Source organism: Mauremys mutica, chromosome 7 (assembly GCF_020497125.1).
Source record: "Mauremys mutica isolate MM-2020 ecotype Southern chromosome 7, ASM2049712v1, whole genome shotgun sequence".
Classification (NCBI taxonomy): Eukaryota; Metazoa; Chordata; order Testudines; family Geoemydidae; genus Mauremys; species Mauremys mutica.
The window spans coordinates 8,529,178-8,550,897 of NC_059078.1; the positions used below are offsets into that span (position 1 = coordinate 8,529,178).

The following is a 21,720-nucleotide window of genomic DNA, read 5'->3' on the forward strand; positions in this document are numbered from 1 at the left end:
ATTCTAGCAACACCAACTCCAAACAGAACAGACTCTGAAGCCAGCAGGCCCCACTCTGTACAGCCACAACAGTTGGGATGAGAAACTCTCTGAATAATTTGAATCCTTTTGTTACAGCTAGATGAATTAGCAACAGAAAGATACATCCATATCTCCGTACACACACTTTGGACCAGATACTCAGCTAGTGTAAATCACTGGCGCAATGTGATGTCAGTTGCACTATGCCAAATTACTCTCTGCCTTTTTATTTCTTTCATTCTCAAAAGAACTGGTTTTTTTTGTTTGTTTGGGTTTTTTGGGGGAGGGGGGCTTGGAAGGGGAGGAGGGAGAAAGGTATCTGAAAAGGACAACAAATGCCAGTGAGGATATATGGTGCATCTCATCTGAAGAGGCCCCCACCACTTCAAAAATGTCAAGTCTTTGAAGGAAACCCATCACCTCCATTGGTGACATTTACTCTATCATTTAAAAAAGCATAAATCAGAATGTTCCCAAAGTTAGGTAATAATTGGAGATATACCAATCTCCTAGAACTGGAAGGGACCTTGAAAGGTCATTGAGTCCAGCCCCCTGCCTTCACTAGCAGGACCAGTTTTTGCCCCAGATCCTTAAGTAGCCTCCTCAAGGATTGAACTCACAACCCTGGGTTTAGCAGGCCAATGCTTAAACCACTGAGCTATCCCTCCCCAAGTTACTGTTCATGTGAACTGTAATCACGCGTGTTTTCAGACGGTGTCTAGTGTACCAACGGGACTTTGCAGAGGGCATCTTTCAAGGGAACAAAGAAAGCCACGACACCTTCTAATGACACTGTGTGTGTGACATTGTAAAACAGTGGGGAATGGGTGTACGAAGCGGGGGCTGCTCACAAGAGGCAAGGTCTTTGCTCTTTCAAAGGTGTCCTGCAGTAGGTCCCATTGCTGTATCTGCCACTGTCTGACATCCAACAAAAACCTCGTAGGACTCGATTTCTGGCTCTTCAGCAACACCTGGCACTAGGAGGGGCAGGGCCGTAGCTGGGCTCTTTCTAACACTGGAGCCTGAGTCCTCGTGTTTAACTCTTTATGCTGCCTCCAGCCACTGCCCAGGGGCAGGAGGCATGAGGAAGGCTCATTGTGCTCTCCACATCCTGTGCAAAGCTAGGCATAGCTGAGCCAATATTCTTCTGAAAAAAAGGGACTTGAGTCATTGCGGGGGGAATAAATTTAGGCTGCAAAAATATTCGGAATCTAAGAGATGCACTAGGCCTGTCACTTTAGTGCACAACTGAAAATGGGGTTCCCAGTCTCACCATTGTCCAACCTTTGAGCATGTCAGAAACTCCCCACAGAGCTTCCCTTGAGACGCGCGAGTCTACATTAGCAAGGGTGTAGGTGGAGTAGATGGCGTATGGGAGTTTGCAAAATGCTGGGTTTGAGTCCGTGCTGTTAGCTGATCATCCTCATGCGCAAAAGATTGTGTTAAGTCTTTTAAATAAGTTGATTTTTGCCAAGCGGGACTTTGAGCAAACATAACAGGAGACAAAATCAAATGCAAAAACATAATGAAAATACCTTACAATGAGGATTGTGCCATTCCATACCAGAAGCCTTACCTGTGACCTACTGAATATACTAGTGACTTGCGTCATCACTCAAAGCAAAAAATAAAAAGCAGGATATGTATTTCCATAGCACTTACGGGGTCTCCTGGTGCCCTTTGAGAAGGCAGCCTTTAGGATTATGGGGAGAGATGATGATGAAATAATGCAAGAGGTACATAAAAACTCAAGAAACTCTTCCCCCTACTTCTCAAACAACTATCTCTTAAAATTCTAATATAACCATGACAGCAATGGACATCACTGGATCCACTCAGGGCCGGTGCAACCATTTAGGCGACCTAGGCAGTTGCCTAGGGTGCTGGGATTTGGGGGGCACCATTTTCTTCAGCAGCGACCGTGGCACCTGGATCTTCGGCTGCCCCGGTCACCGCCGGCGTTTAGGCGGAGGTAGCTGGGGCAGAGGAGTGCGGGGAGGGCTGCTTGCAGCAAGTGGGCGGGGGCGGCATGCAGGGGAACTCCCCGCCCCAGCTCACCCCTGCCTCGCCTCCTCCCCGAGCACGCCGTGGCTACTTCACTTCTCCCGCCTCCCAGGCTTGCGGCGCCAATCAGCTTAGGTGCCGCAAGCCTGGGAGGCGGGAGAAGTGAAGCAGCGACGGCGTGCTCAGGGTGCTCGTGCGCGGAGCAGGGGTGAGCTGGGGTGGGAGGGGTGCCTCAGGGCGGAGTGGGGGGAGCTGCCGCGGGGGCGGGAAGGGGCGCCTCAGGGCGGGGGGCGCAAGGTGGAAGTTTTGCCTAGGGCGCGAAACATCCTTGCATCGGCCCTGGATCCACTGATATGTGGATGATGCCCCTGCAGGAAAATGAAAGTGGAAATCCCCAAAGGAAGGTGTGTCAGATACCAGGTAATAGAAATGTTGATCCTGGAGTTGCCTGCTCATAATTTTTTTTTATTCTAGCGAGTACTGTTAAAGATTGCTATCCAGGAAGATAATGAATGTTGAGCGTGGCATCCATTCTTGTGCTGATGGATATCATTTCCAGTCTGATGAGAAGAGATTACCCTGCTGAACCCAACAAGACATGCTTAATCTCCCCATTTAGAATCCACTGTCCTCCAGGGGTTGTCACTTTTCTGAGAGAATGCAAGATTACTGCAGTAAACTAAAAAACGGACAGCTGCATTTCACTTCTAAAAGCAGCACTTGGGAGCGGCTCTTTGACCAAAAGCAAAATGCCAAGGAAATCTGTTGACAGCTTCACCCGCTATCAGTTAGGTATTCTTTGGTTTACAGAAACAGATGTCAGGGCTAGAAATATTCAGACAGTCGCGAAGAGCCTGATCCAAGCCCACTGAAGTCAGTGGAAAGACTCCTATTGATTTCCATGGATTTTGGATCAGACTATAGGCTGGTATTTGTTAAGGGGGAAATTCATCCCTGTGCCGCACAAGGACTATGCAACACTTAAGTGCCACTTGAAACTGAAGTTCATTCTAAGGCCCTTATTCGATATCCGGTGGGCTACTCACGTAAGTGCTACTCATGAGTATGGGTACCCAAATCAGGCCCTCTAGAGCGATTTCCGTCCTTCCACACAGCAGTGATTTGCAGTGCACTGCACTACGAGTCACAGGCGCCGACTCTGTGGGTACTCCGGGCTGAGCATCCACTGGCAACCCCCCCCGATCAGCTCCTCCTCCTCCCTCCAGCACCTCCCGCCCACCGCAATCAGCTGTTCCATGGCATGCAGGAGGGCGGGGGAGAAGTGAGGGTGGGGGCACACTCAGGGGAGGGGACGGAATGGGGTGGGGCCTGGGCAGAGCCGGGGTCGAGCACCCCCCAACATATTAGAAAGTTGGCACCTCTGCTACAAGTTCCATAACAATGACTGGTCCCCTCATCAATAAAGGTCGTATTGTAAAATCTAACTTTTTCTGCTGCATGGTGTTGTCCCAAATATTCTGGGTTGTACGAACTTCAGCGAGAGGTGTCAGACAGACAGCTCTGGAGTGTGAAGTCCTCTATCCACAGAAGAGCTGCAACGTGGACACTGGCAATACAAAGCTTCTCTCCTCACCCCATAACGTGCTCAGCACTGAAGAGATCTGCCCTACAGGTTCACTCTCCTTTCCACCAAGGAGCCAAGGACTGAGTAGAGACTAGCTACTCTCTATTCCTGGGGGAAATTAATTGTGTGTGTGTGTGTGTGTGTGTGCGTGTGTGTGTGTGTGTGCGCGTGTGCGCGCACCCTTTTCCTTCTCCATCTTATTTCTTCTCTTTCCTATCCTTCTCCTTTGGCCTTCAGTCTAATCAAAGACTGGCTTAGCTGACCAAGGCTGTATATTTTGCAATGCTTCTCTGAATTGGTGACCAGAGAGGCCACTAAAAGCAATGCCCTAAACAGCCCAATGCTGGTACAAGTTTGCCAGGTCTCGGAGTGGCTGATGAGACCCTGTGCAGTGCCTGTGGTTTTCCAGCAGTGAGTTTGCAGGTGAAACTCAACACCAGAGATTAGAAACTACATTTTCTATCTTCACTGTTCTTTTCTTTCCCCTTTTGTGTGTGTCTTGTTTTATCTTCCAGGAAACGGAATCAGACTTTAACAATATGAGCTCCAGTTCATCCCAACTCACTTCTCCTTTCTCCAGAAAGGATAGGAATTACCATCTCAAAGACTGTCAAGCCATTTTTCCTTACAAAACCGCTCTCCAGTTAAAGGGAAAGGAAACCTAGGATGTGGTTTAAACAAAAGCCTAAATTCATACATTACATTTGAAATACGTCAATGCTTTTTCCATCTTTTCTGTATCTTTAATAAAAGGTTTAAATAATTTTAACGGTATTTTTGCTATGGTACTAAGCAACCCTGAGGTCTTGGTATATCAGACCCTGAACCTTGGTTTCATGCTGGACAGTGCAGGGTCATGTTAAAACTTTTGACCTTTTGGGTCAAATTAAATTAAAACAACAGGTCACCTGGGAAGCCTGTAGCAGAGCCAGGAATCAAATCGGAATCGTCCGAGTTCCAATCCAAGGCCCCCAAACCTTCCTTCCTCCCCAGTACTGTCTTCACTAGACATACTGGGCACATTAATGCCTGGGTGACTCCAGCGGCACACCTCCCAAGGGTATCACGGGTGCCAACCACCATCCATGAAGTAAAACCTGCTCCCCATCATGTTCCATTGCTACCATGCTCAGTTCATTCAGATGAATGCTGAAGATGAGCTTCCTTTCCATTCTGGCCGAAGATTTGACTTATGAAGCAGGTCCACACCAGCCTTCTAGTGCAACAGAAGAAACTGCTTCCATCCCCTTCATATTTGCATGAGCCTGCTCTTTTTGAGCTTTTTTTTTTTTAAAAAAAAGGAAAAAGCTGTAAAGGTTATAAAAAATAGATCAGGCAAAGAGGAAAAAACCCTGCTTGGTTAGGGACTTTGGTCAATGAGATGTGAGGCTGTATCATTTATTGCAGATAGCTCACTTATAAAAAATGACGCTGTCAATGGAAAATGAATAAAATAAGTCTGTATTTTCCCAAGCTTTTCCCAATGGCTTTAGAATAAGGTCACCTTGATAATTGTGGGAAAGAGCATGATTTCAGCCTCATGCTACACAGACTGATACACTGTAGTTGGCCATTTGTATGTTAAATGAGATTCAATCATTCAGAACGCCTCCCGTCCTTTGAGAAAGAACAGGTTTGGGTTTTTCCCGGCTCCTGAAACACGATATGCGAAAGCTACGCATTAATCAGTTAATCTGTAATTTTTTCTGGCTCCCTACAATACACAAGTCTATTCACATACAATCACATTCCACAAGGCAAAAGTGCACATTTGTGGAAAACTACACCAGAGGCTACATTTCACATTATAGAACGACCAAATTAATGTTGAATTACTCCCTAGTGGTAGCATACCCACGCATCCAAAGTGAAGTCTTTGTCAAACTCTAGCCTACGTGTACTAAGCGCCTATTGTTATTTAAAACGAATAAACACTACAGAAAATAGGAACAAGGTGTTTTCCTCCCATTTCTGCTCATAAAAAAAATTTCCTGCAGAGAACTCTGTCTTTGTAAAGGGATCTTATTGTTAAATGGAGTTGCCTTTCGCACCTTAGTACTTAGAGAGCCAGGACTTCACATTGTGGCTACGTTTCTATTTGGTAGCAGTGTAATAAAACACAAACAACACTGAATAAAACATTAAGACATAGAAGGAGCTAAGTGGAACAAAGGGCTAAAGCATATTTTGCACTAACCATGTCTGACCCATGGAAATACAAAAGGCTCACAATTCTAATTAGTAAAATGCACAGTTATGACTTAGATCATTAGACAGAGCCTCCTGCCTGCCTGTCTGATCAGAGCTGGTTTTTAGCATTGCAGGGCCCTCTAGTGGAACTGAAAGGCTGCTGGCAAGTACACTTTGACTAAAGCACCTCCAGCTTGGAAGGCTTTGAGATGGTAATTCCTGTCCTTTCTGGGGAAAGGAGAAGTGAGTTGGAGCTCATATTCATAGAAGATGAGGGTTGTAAGGGACCTCAGGAGGTCATCTAGTCCAACCCCCTGCTCAAAGCAGGACCAATCCCCAGACAGATTTTTACCCCAGTTCCCTAAATGGCCCTCTCAAGGATTGAACTTGCAACCCTGTGTTTAGCAGACCAATGCGCAAACCACTGAGCTATCCCTCCCCCCTCAAGTTAAAGTCTGATTCCGTTTCCTGGAAGATAAAACAAGACACAGACACACAAAAGGGGAAGGAAAAGAACAGTGAAGATAGAAGCTACATTTTCTATCTCTGGTGTTGAGTTTCACCTGCAACCTCACTGCTGGAAAACCACAGGCACTGCACAGGGTCTCAGCAGCCACTCTGAGTCCTGGCAAACTTGTACCAGCATTGGGCTGTTTCGGGCATTGCTTTTAGTGGCCTCTCTGGTCACCGACTCAGAGAAGCATTGCAAAATATACAGCCTTGATAGCTAAGCAGTAGGGTTCTTGCCAGAAATCTGCATTGTTGGTGGCATTGCATTGCATTGCATGGCTGCATTTTTTGGAATCTAAGGTGTTGTTCAAACAAACACACAGGGTGAAGTCCAGGCACCAGTGAAGTCAAATGAGAGTTTTGCCACTGACTTCAACAAGAGCAGGATTTCACCCATGAAGTTGACAGTCCTCATGGCTGTGAAAAGCTGTGGCTGCGCTGAACTGTTGTCTTGAGTCTGCAGCAAGAAAGCCTGAAACAAAAACGTGATCAAGAGAGGAGAACGTCCCTCACTGATCTTACTAGGAAGACACATTTGAATTTCAGTTTTCGTGACAATGACATTCCAAGTTCATAGGAACGAGAAGGGATCTTGGCAGAGCAAACACTGTTAGACGTATGCACTGAAACACAAATTGCAGTTTTGTACCTAAGGAAGGACCCTCTCTGTTTTTTGCCCTTCTGGTTACAAAGATTTCATTTGTTCTGCAGGCTGCCACTCGGCTCCCTAATCCACCCCAACAACATCCAGTCCCTGACACACACACACACTTCACTCTTTCAGACTCTTACTGTGCTGCTACACTACTCTTGCCCCTACTTCTGATCAGATTCCCAATACTATACCCCACTTTACTTATGTAATATTTCCCCACCACACACACACACCCATTAACTCCTCACAGCAGTTAGGCTGTCAGCTGTAGTAGGCTGTTATCCTGTACTCAACTAGCTACTAGAGAGGGGGACAGTACATACTTTACCAGTGTATTTCACTAGCTTTTGCCAGGCTGATGACTGTTTCTTCAGCTTTGGTTTGTGGAACAGAAAAGGGCAGGGCCGCCCAGGGGGGGCGGGAGGAGTGGGGCAATTTGCCCCAGGCCCCGGGCCCCGCGAGCCCTGGCCCAGCAGCGGTCCAGGTCTTCGGCGGCATTTTGGCGGCAGGGGGCCCTTCAGTCGCTCCGTGTCTTTGGCGGCAGGGGGGCCTTCAGTGCTACCGAAGACAAGGAGCGACTGAAGGGCCCCCCGCCGCTGAAATACCGCTGCGTACAAGTACCACAGCCCCACTTTGCCCCATGCCCCCTGAATCCTCTGGGCAACCCTGGAAAAAGGGTCCATTAAAGATAGGATTTTCCAAACATTCTCTTCTGGTGCTGCAGACAGTCTGCAAGTCCATCAACGGTAGCTCTTCGCTCCCCGCCCATACACATACAACACTTGCACACAGTAAATGACAGGAGATTGCCCCGGATGGCGGACGATGGACTTAATTTGATGGTCCCACTGCTAGGCAGAGCTAACAACGCCCAGGAAAGCACTGCAAGAAGGGGCCGGGGAAAGCACGTTTGAAAAAGACACTTCTTTCCCTAAGCCCAGCAAGCAAGGAGGGAGAGCAGCAGCAGGGAAAGTCTTTGTTTTCGATGTGAAATGCACTCCTGTATTATTCATTAAGATTGTTTTTATACAAACCGAGCTGGTACATAGATCTGTCTTCCCTATTCAAGCATCACTTAAAGAATGCAAAGTAGAACAGTGGTGGAATCCCGGAAAATGGTCATCAATATGGGTGCAATCCTGCCCCATCAGAGTTTGCAAATGAAAGCTGGCCCTTGCATTCACTACAAATCGCGGTTCCTATGTAAACCATACAGAGCAGGGCTCTGCTTTAAGGAGTCGCTAGAGAAGGTTGCGGGCTTCAAAGCACGGATTTTTCCGTTGCCCTCTGAGGGGATGTCACCAAGTAAGAGGGTTGGAACTGACAATATAGGAGGGTTTTCATCCACATCATCGTTCTGAGCCTCTGCTTTCCACTCCTGAGCCCACTCCCCAGCCTGCAGAGCTGTGCATGTACCACGCTGCCATAGCTGAAAGGCCAGTACCCTGCGTACTCAATAGCAGACTCTTGAGAGGGAGTGAACTCCACCTAAGGCACAGAAGTCATTCTGACCATAGGTGCAGACTCCGTAGGTGCTCCGGGGCTGGAGCACCCATGGGGAAAAATTGACGGGTGCGCTGCACCCACCGGCAGTGCCCTGCCCCACCACAGCTCACCTCCGCCTCCCCTGTGAGCCCGCCGCTGCATCCTGCTTCTCCCCTCTCCCTCCCAGCGCTTGCACCGCGAAACACCTGTTTCGCACGCCAAGCCTAGGAGGGAGGAGGAGGAATGCGGCACGCTTGTGGGAGGACGCAGGGCCAGGGTGCGGATTTGGGGGGGGTCCAATGGGGCAGGGAGGGGTGGAGTTAGGGCGGGCACTTTGGGGCAAGGGTGGAGTGGGGGCGGGGCCGGGGGCGCAAGCACCCACCGGTGCAGAAAAACATTGATGCCTGTGATTCTGACAATCCCTTTGTGTGGTGGCAAGGACCAGGAGGCCCCGAGCACCCCAGTATGTCATTGACCAGGGATCCAGCAAGGCACCAACTTATCCCTACCAACCGCTGCCTTCCCCTGTGTTGTACTGCATCTACGCAGTGGTAGCGAGGCATCAAAGCTAACAGTCAAGTTCCTGTTTAAAATCACGAAGAGCTGAGCAAATTCAAACCCAATATTGGAGCTGGGGCAAAGCAGCAAGATTCAGTCCGATTTTCACCCTGTTCTAACTAGCAAGGATTTGGTTTGGTGCATTATAAAAATAGGGCCCTTTGCAAAACTTGGATCCAGATTTAAAGTCACACATCCTCCTTGCCCAGATCTGTGGGTCTGATCCTGATCCATCTCTAGACAAAGCCTCCTTCACATTCTGTAACCAAACCAGTATCCAGTCACCTGTCGTTCCAAAAATTCAATTTCTGGGGGGTGGGAGTAGGTGTGGGAAAGGGGGAGAAAGAGATGGAGGCAGAACCGCAGCCCTTCCCCCTCTTGTGGGGTGGGGTGCATGGACATAGCAGTCCCTTTGCCCCCCCCGAATACAGAGGCTGCAGTTATTCCTAGCCATGGTGCAAGGCAAGCCACAAAGGTGTGAAACAAGTGTAACGGAGTGGAGAATCCAGCCCAACAAATACTTTCAGGAGGATTGTTTGCGGGAGATAAACTATCCAAGGAGAGTGCTGCTAAAAAGTATGTACCGGTAGTTCAGGGACGGTCTAGGTCCACCGGGTCCTCTTCTTGCCAAATCCGTGTGGGCTATTCCTTATAACCCTATTATCCTCTAGCTGCTTACAAATTGATTACTGCAACAAATTACAAAACAGCTTTGCAGAAGCGGCAGGTGACCCTGTTCCTAACAAGTGGCTCAAACTATGAACCTTTCTCTCTGGCATTCGCAACCCAATAGATTCTAAGTGGGTATTAAATACATGCATTTGGCTTGTTCTTACCCAGCCAAGTATTATTTAGTCACAGTATCCAACCACTTGCAAGCAGACCCAGGTTGGGAGCATTTCAGGTAGCTATCGTAGCAAAGGAATAAGGCATAGTGTGAAGAAAGCCAAAGCTACTCAGTTGGCTTGTGACAGAGGCAGCACACACAAAAATAAATAAATAATTGACCTGCAAATCTTGCCTATAAATTAGCTGTTACCTGAGAAAGTATTTACTCTACATGTCCATAGTAAAGTCTATGACTGCTAAACAAAGACGGAAATGAGACTTTGCTTGTACTAAAAGTGGCCCCACCCCATTCCAGCACAGTATAGGAATGATATTTCTTCCTGTTCAGTGCTTATTTACCTCTGTTTTAAAGCACATTTTCGAAGTGTATGTCAACCAGATTACACTATTTTAATTACAAATGAGCCCAAGCTTCTATGTTGGGGTCAAGATCAGGATCTCAGATCTCTAGTTTGAATGCATTGTATCTTGACAGTCTGTTCTGTGTTGCTGCCTTCCAGTAGTGAAGGATGTTTTGCAAAACAAAGGGAGACAGAGCAGTGGGGCAGTACAGAGGGTGAAAAGATTAACTCTTGGCTTTTCTAGTCTTTGTATTACTGTAGTGCCCAAGTCCTTTTCAGACAAGATGTTTCAGAGCACCTCCACTTTGACAGCATTCTGCTGATTGCTGGCTTCTTATGGACAGAGTCACTCCTGCAAGCTCTGTATTGGTGAGACAGCTGCAGAACTCTGTATTCTTTATGCCCCAGACCAACACCAGTGAGGTCAATGGGAGTCTCTCCTTGCATCAGAGTCTTAAAAGAGAAAAACAACTATTGGGGTTTTCCAGCTTGAATCCTACCAGCCCCTGGCATTAGGGGTTAATCAACTTCCTTAGTAATAATACTGGTATTTGGATCTACGTTTTCACAAGTGATCAGTGCTTTGGGGACTTGAGACACCTTAAGGGGCCTGATTTTCAGGGGTGGAAGCTCAGAAAAATCAGGCCCTTTTAAGTTGTTTCAAACTGGGCACCCCAAACAACTAGTCTCTTTTGAAAAGCTAGGCCCCTAGGGGATACTATGAACATGCTGTATTGCTACCTGTTCAGTGGGCATAAGCATTTCTCAGAACTTGTGCAACCTCGCTCTGTGGATTCCTGTTAAAGTGAGACTATTGTTAAAGGGATACTGTGAACATTACTACCTACTTGCAAAAGGTTCCTCTTACACTATCACTTTTAAAAAACACTGGTGCTGTTTTGGGGCTGGAGAGAGAAGGTACAAACTCCTCAGAAGTTGCTGAAACTAAAGAACAGCTCTTTGGGAGCAGAATGTGGGGAAGGAAAGTCTAATCTGTGAGTCTCTTATCGTCGATCATTCCTGGTGTACAGTGAACCTGAACACACAACACTGATGGTGTCCAGTTAGTAAGCAAAGCAGTGCCGTTTTAATGTTGGCTCAGATTTCCATTGTAATGGTCACTGCAGTGAGACATATTTCTTATCTCCCCATGTCAACCACACACTGCAGCTGTTTGACTAAGGGAGGAAAGAAGATTTCTGCATTGAGATGAAAGCTTGAATTTGTTCTTATGCCCTCTGAATGCCTCCAGGGTTAACACTTTCTCCCAGCTACTTTGAAAGCGACCTATTGACAGCAGGAGATGTTTTGCTAGATCTCCACCCAAGAATTGGGTCATTAAACTTATCTCTTAGTACAGAATTAATCACTTAAATATACAGCTTTATATAAAACAGAGGTCAAATTCCAGTTGAATGGGAACTCTGCCTGAGTACGCACCACAGATTTTGGCCTAATTTATCATAAGAAGCAAAAGTTTAAGAGTCTATTAGTTGTATGTGTCTTGGACCTACCTAGGAGTGATCTACTTAAGCAGATTTACGCAATTTTCAGGTTGGTTGCTTATACTCTGCAATAGCTGCTTGATACAGAGAGAAAGAATTTTTTTGTCAACTCAAAATATGCAATTAAGTATTCTGACATGTAAAGTGAAAAGAATACCATCATTTGCACTGTTTCATAAACACCCATCATGCATACACATAATAGATGTTCTCTTCCTGTCACAGGTATTTCCCTTGGGATTGTATGTAAAGTGCAGTTTAAAAGGCATGAAAAAACTAATTTTTACAAGGCTGTGATTGAATTCTTGGCTGAATGACAACGTCTATAGAAGCGTGTTTTCCGACTGCTAATTTTGTTTCATTCAAGAAAGAAAATTCAACTGTGGTGTCGGATCAGGAACCCGCTGCTCAGGAATGACCGTTTTCAGAAAGGGCCACACTCATTGTCTGCAGCCAATCCTTCCTCGGTCAACGTGCAATTGTCTGTAACCAATCTTTCCCCTGTAATGTGTGACTCGGGCCATTTCCACAGAAGAAGAAAAGGACTATCTGGGAGACAAGGGTACACTAGATCATCCTCTGATGTTCAATTAACTGGAGTAGTGCTGAAACTTTTTAGCCACGTGCAGAACGTTTTACAGTGTATCTTACCCAATTAGAATGTCATCTATCAGCTGGTGCAAGCAGCAGCAACCAAGCTCTTCCAGCACATGTACTACCAAGCTATCACTTCCGTTTCAGATCAGATTTACATCAAACTATACATATTAGGCCACAGCTTCAGCTAGTATAAATCAGTGCATTCCTACTGACGTGACTGGAGCTATGTCTGTTTTCCCCAGCAAATATCTGTCCTAAAATAACTAATGTTTACCATTTCTTTGCTGTTTAATTTCCCATAAACCCTACTACTCAAGGCATCAAAGTGAGCCTGAGACCTTTTCTGTACAACAGAAAGGTTAAATTGCAATAGCTCATGAATCAATCAGTGTGCTCAATGTTTTCAAGTTGCAAAAGCAGTGCCAGGTAACACATAGCAGCCTGATAAAGATGATTCACAATGTTGGAGAGCCCCAAGTGATAACTGGGTGGCGGCTGAATGTTAGTTATTTATAGTACAAATCCAAGTTAGTGCTTTGTGCAACTCTTTCAGACGCAACAATGCTGATTAGCATGAGCATGTCAACAAATACAGCAGCTGTACGGAGTTCATATAGGACCCTGGTTGCTGGAACTTGTTTTAAATAGAGAAGGAGTTTGGCAAGACCACAGGGATCCTTTAGCGTCCACCTGGACAAGTCACAGGAAGAGGCAAGGTAGAACATCAACGTATTGTTTCACCTGAAAGATTGAACCTCTAACAAATGAAGCTCCGCTTTCTAGTACTGAACAGCAGAGTTAGCTAGGGTGACCAAATGTCCTGATTTTATAGGGACACTCCCGATATTTGGGGCTTTTTCTTATATAAGCTCCTATTACCCCCTCCCCAACCCCCTGTCCCGATTTTCACACTTGCTGTCTGGTCACCCTAGTGTTAGCACTGGGAATGAGCCCAAGTCTGGGCATCAGGCTTGAGCCAGACTTGAGGTTCTCATCTAGAGAGAAGAGTGCTACCATTTAACATTGCAAGAAAGCAACTTCCTCTTCTGATTCAATCATATCTTTTCACTGTTTGCCTCAACATCCATGCTAGGGAAATGGCTAATATACAGTAAGGATTAATTTAACAAGAAGGATATGGGTAATTTAATGGAAGGACTGACTCAGGTAGCACTAAGGGCCTGATCCAATGGGAATCTTTCCATTGATAAGGGCCTATACTAACAGGAAGAAGTTAAAGCTATATTTCAGAATAGAAACTATATGTATAACTGTTTAAGATTTAAAAAAGGAAAGGAAAATGATAAGACCACGTCCCAAAAATCTTAGCAGCTGTGAAGTTGCTCCAAAACTGCCTTGTGAACGGCACTACATAAAATTACAACAACTCTTTTTTGCTGTTATTTTAACCTTTCACACTGATTATAACACATTGTCAACAGCTTCATCAATTATCCATGGCTAAAAAGTGGACTCTAACATTCTGCAAGTGTTATTAATTGGTCTCAGTGGCATGTAATGAGTTTAAAAGCTCCTACCTGTGTGCCCTCGGGGATGGTGGCTAGAGGCGGACAACAATTTACAGCACACCATTAACACATAGACCAGAAAGAGCCAGTGAGATAGAAGCATCGATTTGGCACAGAATCTCATCCTGTAGGCAGAAAAGAAAGCAGCTGAGTGAAAGAACAATATAACTAGGGAACAGTGTAAAAATGCTGCTGGGAAGAGCAAAGCTGAAAAGAGGCTGACGAGTGACTGAAATGGTTTATTACCAGGTAATACTGACAAAAATCAAATTCACACTTGGGTTGGGATCAATTCCTTGCCAACTGTGTTTCGTAATTAGAAGCGCTGCAGTGGTGATTGACACACCCATGCATGTTCTTATGTGACTTCATTAGGTTCTGTGAATCTGAGGTTTAAAAGTAAGACCCTTGCACGTTCACATACTCAAAGCAACATTCAATTTAAATATATATAGACAGAATGTTACTTTGAGCGGGTGAGGGTCTTAAACTGGACCCAGGTCAGATTCAGCAATAGAACAGGAAAATCCCTCTAATAATTTTCAGGACAGATTTTCAAAACAAAGCTCAGCTCCTATTTAGGCACCTAAGTTTTTACAATGGCTCAGCATACAACAGCTCCCACCAAGAATAATGGGGGCTGCTGGGGGCTGAGTCTGGGTGGAAATCTGGCTGCAATCTGCTTTGCAAGCATTGCCTACCACATCAAGGTTGGGGAACTGCTCCTCCCAGCACTGCTGCAATATAAAGGGCAGATTCCTGTATTCTCATTCATGCTGAGTAGCAACTCATTCCATTCCACGGCTCATTCCATGGAAATCAATGGGACTATTCGAGGAGTAAGAAACATTGCCATGTAAGGGTGGCAGAATCAGGTCCAGTGGAAGGCAGTGTTAGAGCTCAGATCTTCCCGGCTTTCATTACTCTGCCATGGCTTCCACAGTAGCATTCATCATGTGGAAAGGTAATGTGATCATTTTCTTAAATTGAATTATGATGATGTATTATTTATACAAAGTACCCAAGAGTGCGCTTTGCACTTGTACCCTTAGATTCCATCTTTTCAGCAAATGCTGTACGCAAGAAAGTCTCAAACTAAATAAAAATAGTTTATGGATGTGCATAAATTGAACTAAATACTGTTTTCATAGCAGCGACTCCTGATCTGCAGTTAACCAGCATGCTGGGATTTGGAAAAGTCTACCTTGAGCATTCTTACGGATACCAAAACACCACTCTCAAAAAACGAACAAAAACAAAAACTATATGGCATTTATTTTATTTATTTATTTATTGTTGTTGTTGCAGATTTCAGTTCAGCTTTCCCGATGCAATTGCAAGGGAGCTTGTTTGTTTGATTATAAAGTACCTCAAACTGTTAGGCTAATCAGATCGTGCAAGTGGGTGAACATTCTAATGTTTACAAAAGATATAAAGAGGAAACCTCACAAAATGTTCACCTCTACCGTAACGGCTTCAGGAAGCATTTCCATTTGATTTTAAACATTTAAAATACATACACCATCAAAAAGCAGATCTCATGTTTTCTCATCTAGAATGGCTTGCCTCTCTTTCCTTTCCTGCATTATAAAATACTTTCCTTCTCTGCTTGTTCATTAGTGGCAATATTGGTACTGCCCAAACAGCTCACAGGAGCACTTTGTAATATCACAAACTATCAGGCTAAGATCCTGTTGTAAATATATTTTAGCAACACCCATTATCTTATGATTGAGGAAAAAAATACATTGGTGAAGAAAACAGCAACATTGGCGCATGTTCAGCTGTCCTTGCAGCGTCTGCCTCTCCCTGCAAATTTATTTTATAAAGCATCTTTGTTGTACGGTGACTATTTAAAAAGTAAATGGTGTCTATTGATTTAAGAAAATGGTGTTGTACTTAAAGCAGCCAGACAAGATTTTTAAATCTTTAAAGGAAAGGAGATGTCTGCCTATCACAAGCAACTACCTGCCTCTAGAAGCCAGTGTGTGATTACGCCGTGCAAACAAAGCTGTAATGAGGGAAACCACACAGGGCCTGAATCCCGTTTACACTAAGGCCCTTTTACACTCCTACAATGGTGTAAAGGAGTCTTGGTGTAAATGAGGATCAGACCCACAAAATGGAGGTTCACACTGGGCCATGCACTGGAAGCACTCCACATGTGGAACTCATTCAGGACTGGGCCAGCTGTTAGCTTGGAGGAGCTCCATTTCAGCAGATCAGTCTGAGCTTGAGTCACCTCTCACTTAAACCAGTCCGAAATCCAGCAACTCCATTAAAGTGAATCTGTTGTAAGTGGGATTATCAATGTTTTCGGCTAGGGCCTGATCCTGGTTGAAGTCTATGGCAATCAGGGGGGAAAAAAATAATAGTAACCTACCCAGCTAGGCTTTGGAATCTGCTTACCTCTGCCAAGATGACTATGGGCCAGATCCTTCTCTCATTTATCCCCATTGTCTTCAAAGGGGAGTCACGGCCTAACCGAGAGCAGAATTTCACCTTAATACTTACCTTGCTTCACATGCCCCTGAATGCACGATCTGGAGCCCATAATTAACACGGAGTTTAGTAATACACACAAAATATGCAGCTTGGATATATGCTGTTATTCTTGTCATCAACATCACTCAATTGTTCTGAGCATAAATGTTGGAAACAGACCAAGCGATCTACTGCGAACCCAATTCAGACCTCAGTTTCCCTGGTGTAAATCTGAAGGAGCACTACTGAAGCCAGTGGTGTTCCTTCAGATACACAGCAGTGAAATTGAAAGCAGAGTTAGACCTTTAGAATTTAAACATTTGGAACCTGATTTTCAGAACTTCTGGGCCCCCACAACTCCTGGCAAAGTTAAGGGGAGCCTCCAACATCTGAAAATTGGGCACAAGGAGGCAGATTTTTGAAAAATTTTAATACCTCGCTTGGACAGCTAAATAGTGTTCAAAAGTGCTCTGGGTCCGGCAGCTCCCTTTGTTCTCACTGAGGGAGGAGGCCGATTCTCCATTGTTCTCAATAGAAGCTGCCGGGTGCTGAGCGTTTTTGAAAATCTAGCCCTTATTTAGATGCTTAAATGGAAGTTGAGCTCTTTTAAAAATCTGGCTCCAATTAGGAGCGCTGGACTCTGCTGAAAATCTGGCCCCAGCAACCTGCCACATTTTCGGCAGTGCAGGGAGGAGCAGTTTGCTTCCCATGGTGTCGTGCAATTGCCCTCTAAAAAAGGCAACAGTTCTTAAACGTACTGATCTAGAGGGAGGAGCCTGGGCTGTAGAGGTGAATATGGTCAGAGGAGTGAATCCAGGATTTCAGTTCAAGGCCCTCTCATAATAAATAATAATAATTGGAGATATACCTATCTCCTAGAACTGGAAGGGACCTTGAAAGATTATCGAGTCCAGCCCCTGCCTTCACTAGCAATATTAGACAAACTCATTCACTAAGGCCTGGCCTACACATAGGGTACGACTATACTACCTGCCAGATCAGCGGCTAGCGTTCGATGTATCAGGGATCGATTTATCGAGTCTCATCTGGATGCGATAAATCCATACACTAATCGACGCCCATACTCCACCTCAGCAGGAGTAAGTGGAGTCAACGGGGGAGCAGTGGCAGTCGACTCGCTGCCATGAGGACGGCCAGGTAAGTCGAACTAAGATACTTCAACTTCAGCTACGCGAATAGCATAGCTGAAGTTGTGTATCTTAGTTCGAACCCCCCCTGCTAGTGTAGCCCAGGCCATAGTTTTTGTACAAGTATAACTATTTTGTTTAGGGAGTTCATTTTTCACTAATATAGTTGTGCTGGTACAACCCGTACCATGGATGCAATTATACTGGTATAAAAGACACCTTATACCAGTAAAGCTTATTCCCATTATCATATAGAAACAGCTGTACCAATAGAAAGCACCTTTAGACTGGTATAAATGCATTGACACTAGGGGGTGTTGTACCAATTTAACTATACCTGTGTAGTTAAAGCACTACAACCTTTGAATGAAGAAGAAAATGACTAAGGTGTTGTCTACAACTCACTAGTGTAAAGATAGCAATGTTTTTCTTTTAAAAGAGAGAGAAAACTGAAGTTAGATGGACACTATGTGATAGGAAGTGAGCATTTCACCACATTTAGCAGCAGGTGATATCAGCAGGATAACTCTCTCAGAAACATTACATTTGCATACATTCATTCGCCTGTTCCCTCGGACAGATTCAAATGGACATTACCGCTAACCAGAATGGCAAATCTTCATTGCCAATTCCAAAGATAAAAAGTTGTCTTACCTTGGGGACTTTGCAAGAATTTTGTTCCAGTCAAACACAATTATTTCAGTACGATTTTCACAGTTATTCCAAATTCCCATTTGCAGCTACAAACAAGCATTTCTGCATTTCAGAAATTTTCCTTCGCTCTGGGGACCTGCAGAGGAAACCAGATTAAACAGCAATTAGAGTTTGCAATGGTGATGTTTAATAGATTTCTGTCAACAAAATAATTGTTTTACAGTGCCATCTACAGTGCAATGAGTGTCAAAAGGCAGCAAAGTATTGGAGAGCTAGTTAAACTGTTTTCAAGTATACAGAGAAAACATCACAAGGCAGTTTTGAAAGATCATTGGATTAACTCTATGCAGATATCATTCCATTCAGAAATAATAAATGTGGTGAATACAGTATTCGATCATATACGTAGTGACTTATATCCATAAGGCTGCCCAGCCACCAAGCAAATTCTAGGGATTGAGAATGGCTCCACACCCCACTGGGACCTAGGAATGGCATTATCATCCCATGATCACGTGAAACATTGTCTGTTCCTGTCCTGCCAATAAGATTTGGATCAGGCCCTTTGACCTCAGTCTCTTATTCCATCAGGTAAACACCAAGGGGCAGATTTGCCATCGCACCTAAGCATTGCAGAGAGCCATTTGTTCTCTCCTTGTTCCTCAGCCACCTGGCCCCAGTGCAAGATTACAGCTGCATGGAGCAGCACTACTTACATGCAGGCGTAACAGAGCTCCATTCTGCTGGGCCACCTCCCCGCCCACCCATTGTCATGCCCACTCCTCCCACTTACGATGTGGGTGGGGCCGGTGCAGGATGCAGAGAAGACTTCCCAGCACAGGGGGAATTCTTCCCGGGCTTCTGGAGCCCCACACGTTCAGATGCATTTCAGGAATTACCCAAACCTCTGGTGCCTGCAGAATTGGGCTGGAAATCTCATTAAAAAGGCTTTCTTGGAAAATTTCCTGGTGCATTTGGTGTCCAGTTGAAACAGAAATACCACGAGAACTCCAGTATTTCCACATCTGGCCAAATCCCAGCTGTTCAGAGACAGCATCACATGTCCACACCCCCACCCCGGTTCAGTTTCAGGTTGGGGAGTGGTAGGAGATGGGTGGGGAGTAAGCACCCTCCATTTACTGAAACCAAGTTGCAATTATGAAAACTTTGCACATTCCCAGTTTGAATTAACTGCAACATTAGTAGTGTCACCCTGGATCTAAAGAACAGAGGTTCCGCAGGATCGCATATGGTTGCGTTTTGACAATGGATCACATTATTCGCCGGGTCTGCTATCGGGCCTAGTCGCTGACAGTCACCAGATCTCATGCTGAGAAGTGTGTGTTTTTCCAGAAGCTGCATTTTCAAGAAATTGTTCTGCAGAGAAACTCTAATAGCTTTATTGACATGTGTTCCATAAAATAATGAGCTGAAAATTTCATCTCATAAAAATTCAAGTCCCTTTGCTTTTATTGTTTATATTTGTTCTCTCTCCTACCCCGGGCTCAACTTGACCTTCCACTATCAGAAATATGACACACAGTGTAATTTGTCAGTGCTCATAATAATGGGCTCTTTGCCTACTGAGTGATCAAAATGACCTTTTCTTATTTTCTACCACCACTTTTCTTATTTTGCTACGCAATGGGAACAATTAGGAATTTGCTTTTAAGAAATACAAAATTACACCCTTCCTTTGGAGGGCATAGCATCTCTGAGGTCATTAAAGCATGTTAGCAGGTGCCTTTCAGTGGCTGATGCTCGGAGCAAGAAAGCCCACGGTTTGCAATGCTTATCTTTTCCTGTTCAGTTTGCAGTGAGAAAAAACAGAGAAATTCTTGGACTTAAAGTAATATCAGGAGAACAAACTACAAATTAATCACTTTCTTCCTCTCCCTTGTTTGACCAACATGGAGAGTATTAGCATGTGCCTGCATCCATACAATGCAGCAACTCTGTTCAAAACAAGATTTTAGTAGGATGGCATCTGAAGACAAAGATCTATTGTCTTTATTAATAAATTTCTTCTATAAATATGAGTGAAGAAAAAACAAACTTATCTCAAAGCTTTATTTAAAAAGAAATTCAAGGATTTTTTTTTAAAAAACACGAGAGAGAGAATGACTGACGTGTTTTATGTCCAATACATGTTTGTCCATTTCAGATTAGACAGATATATTTTTACATTGCCCTTTCAGAAATCAATACAACACTATACTACTTAGTTTTTAGGGTCATACCTGTTTCCTACTCAAATTTACTATCTTTATTTTATATATCCTGAAGGTTTGTCTAGAAGCAAATACAGTTTTTATTGTAACCTGCTCTGTGTTTACTTTACTGATTAAAGAAAAACAAAGTATGGGTTATTCCAATTTGCAGTCACTAGATAGAGAAAGACCGATGACACTGCCACTCGCATAATTCAAGGCTTCCCTGTGCTATCTGGATGCAAAACTTCTTGAAAGAATGGGGTTGTTTGTGGGGACGGGATTGCCACAATCCAATCACGGGGCTGAGACTAGCTGCTTCATGTCAATAAGAGAAAGAGAATAGAAAAAAAAATCTCACCTGATTATGTTAAAAGAAATTCCAAGATTTTAGTCCCGAAACTGGGTTTTGTGCCTGTTTTCCATACAAGTAATGTTCCCCTGGGCAGATTTTAATGCTGGTTCTTGCATCACCCAGCGGGTGTGGCAATACTTTCAGCAGCAGAACAATTACTTGTTTACAGATTGCACAAACAATACAATCACTCCTGACCTTCTGAGTCAAGATCTCTCCTGGGGAAGTCTGGATTTCTCATGCAGCCAGTCCCCAGTGCCAGGGGCAGGTAACGATACTCTCATTGGTCAGTTACAGACTCAGAGCCTGATCCTTGAAGGTAGTGAGCTGCTTAACGGCAACTGGCCTCAATGGGCCAGACCCTTTACTTCACTGGAGATGTGCTTTGCAATAACTGGCCCATGGGCATTGTGGGTGCTCAGTACCAGTAGGTGGCAATCTGCAACCTGCAAGATTGGCCCCATAATAACAGGGACCTTGCTACTGCAAACCTTACTTATGCAAGTAACTCTGAAGGGCTCTCTAGGAACCCCAATTCTGCCATACCTGGGCACCCTTTCAATGGGGTTTTCAGACACATAAGTAATGCAAGATTATGCCCTTATTCATTAACCCAATTTCAAAACCTAACTTAATATGGAGACCATAAAGCTCTCTCTCATGTTCCATGGAAAATGAGAAGTCCATTTAATCTCTGTCTCCTCAGGCTCTATAATGGTACTACAGACCCCAATGACACCTCCCTGTCCTGAACAGCACGGTACAATTCATTCTTTTTTAGCCTACCCAGTAAAATGAAGGTGGTTTGTTGTTCTCTGCACAGAGTAAGTATTCCATCCATCAATTAACTGAATCAAGAATTTGACAAGCAACCTTTTTTTCTTAGATGCATATTGACAGCAAATTTAAATATTGTTTCACAGAACGTAAGGTTTTTACTTCCACGCAGGTTATTGTCATGTTAATAAATACTTACATAAGAACACAAGAAAGGCCATACCAGGTCAGACCAATGGTCCATCTAGCCCGGTATCCTG

General features: G+C 44.5%; 1 protein-coding gene across 2 annotated transcripts in view; it reads right to left on the reverse strand.

Annotated features, from left to right (window-relative positions):
• The window catches only part of TAFA4 (TAFA chemokine like family member 4), a 107,334-nt gene that overhangs the window by 54,564 nt on the left and 31,050 nt on the right, over positions 1-21,720 (reverse strand). For both annotated transcript variants that reach the window (XM_045022837.1, XM_045022838.1), the window contains exons 2-3: positions 18,119-18,254; positions 13,842-13,957 (exon numbers count right to left, since the gene is read on the reverse strand). In XM_045022837.1, the coding sequence (XP_044878772.1) occupies positions 13,842-13,957; positions 18,119-18,198 (196 nt within the window). In that variant the 5' untranslated portion in view covers positions 18,199-18,254. The remainder of the gene's footprint in view (positions 1-13,841; positions 13,958-18,118; positions 18,255-21,720) is intronic.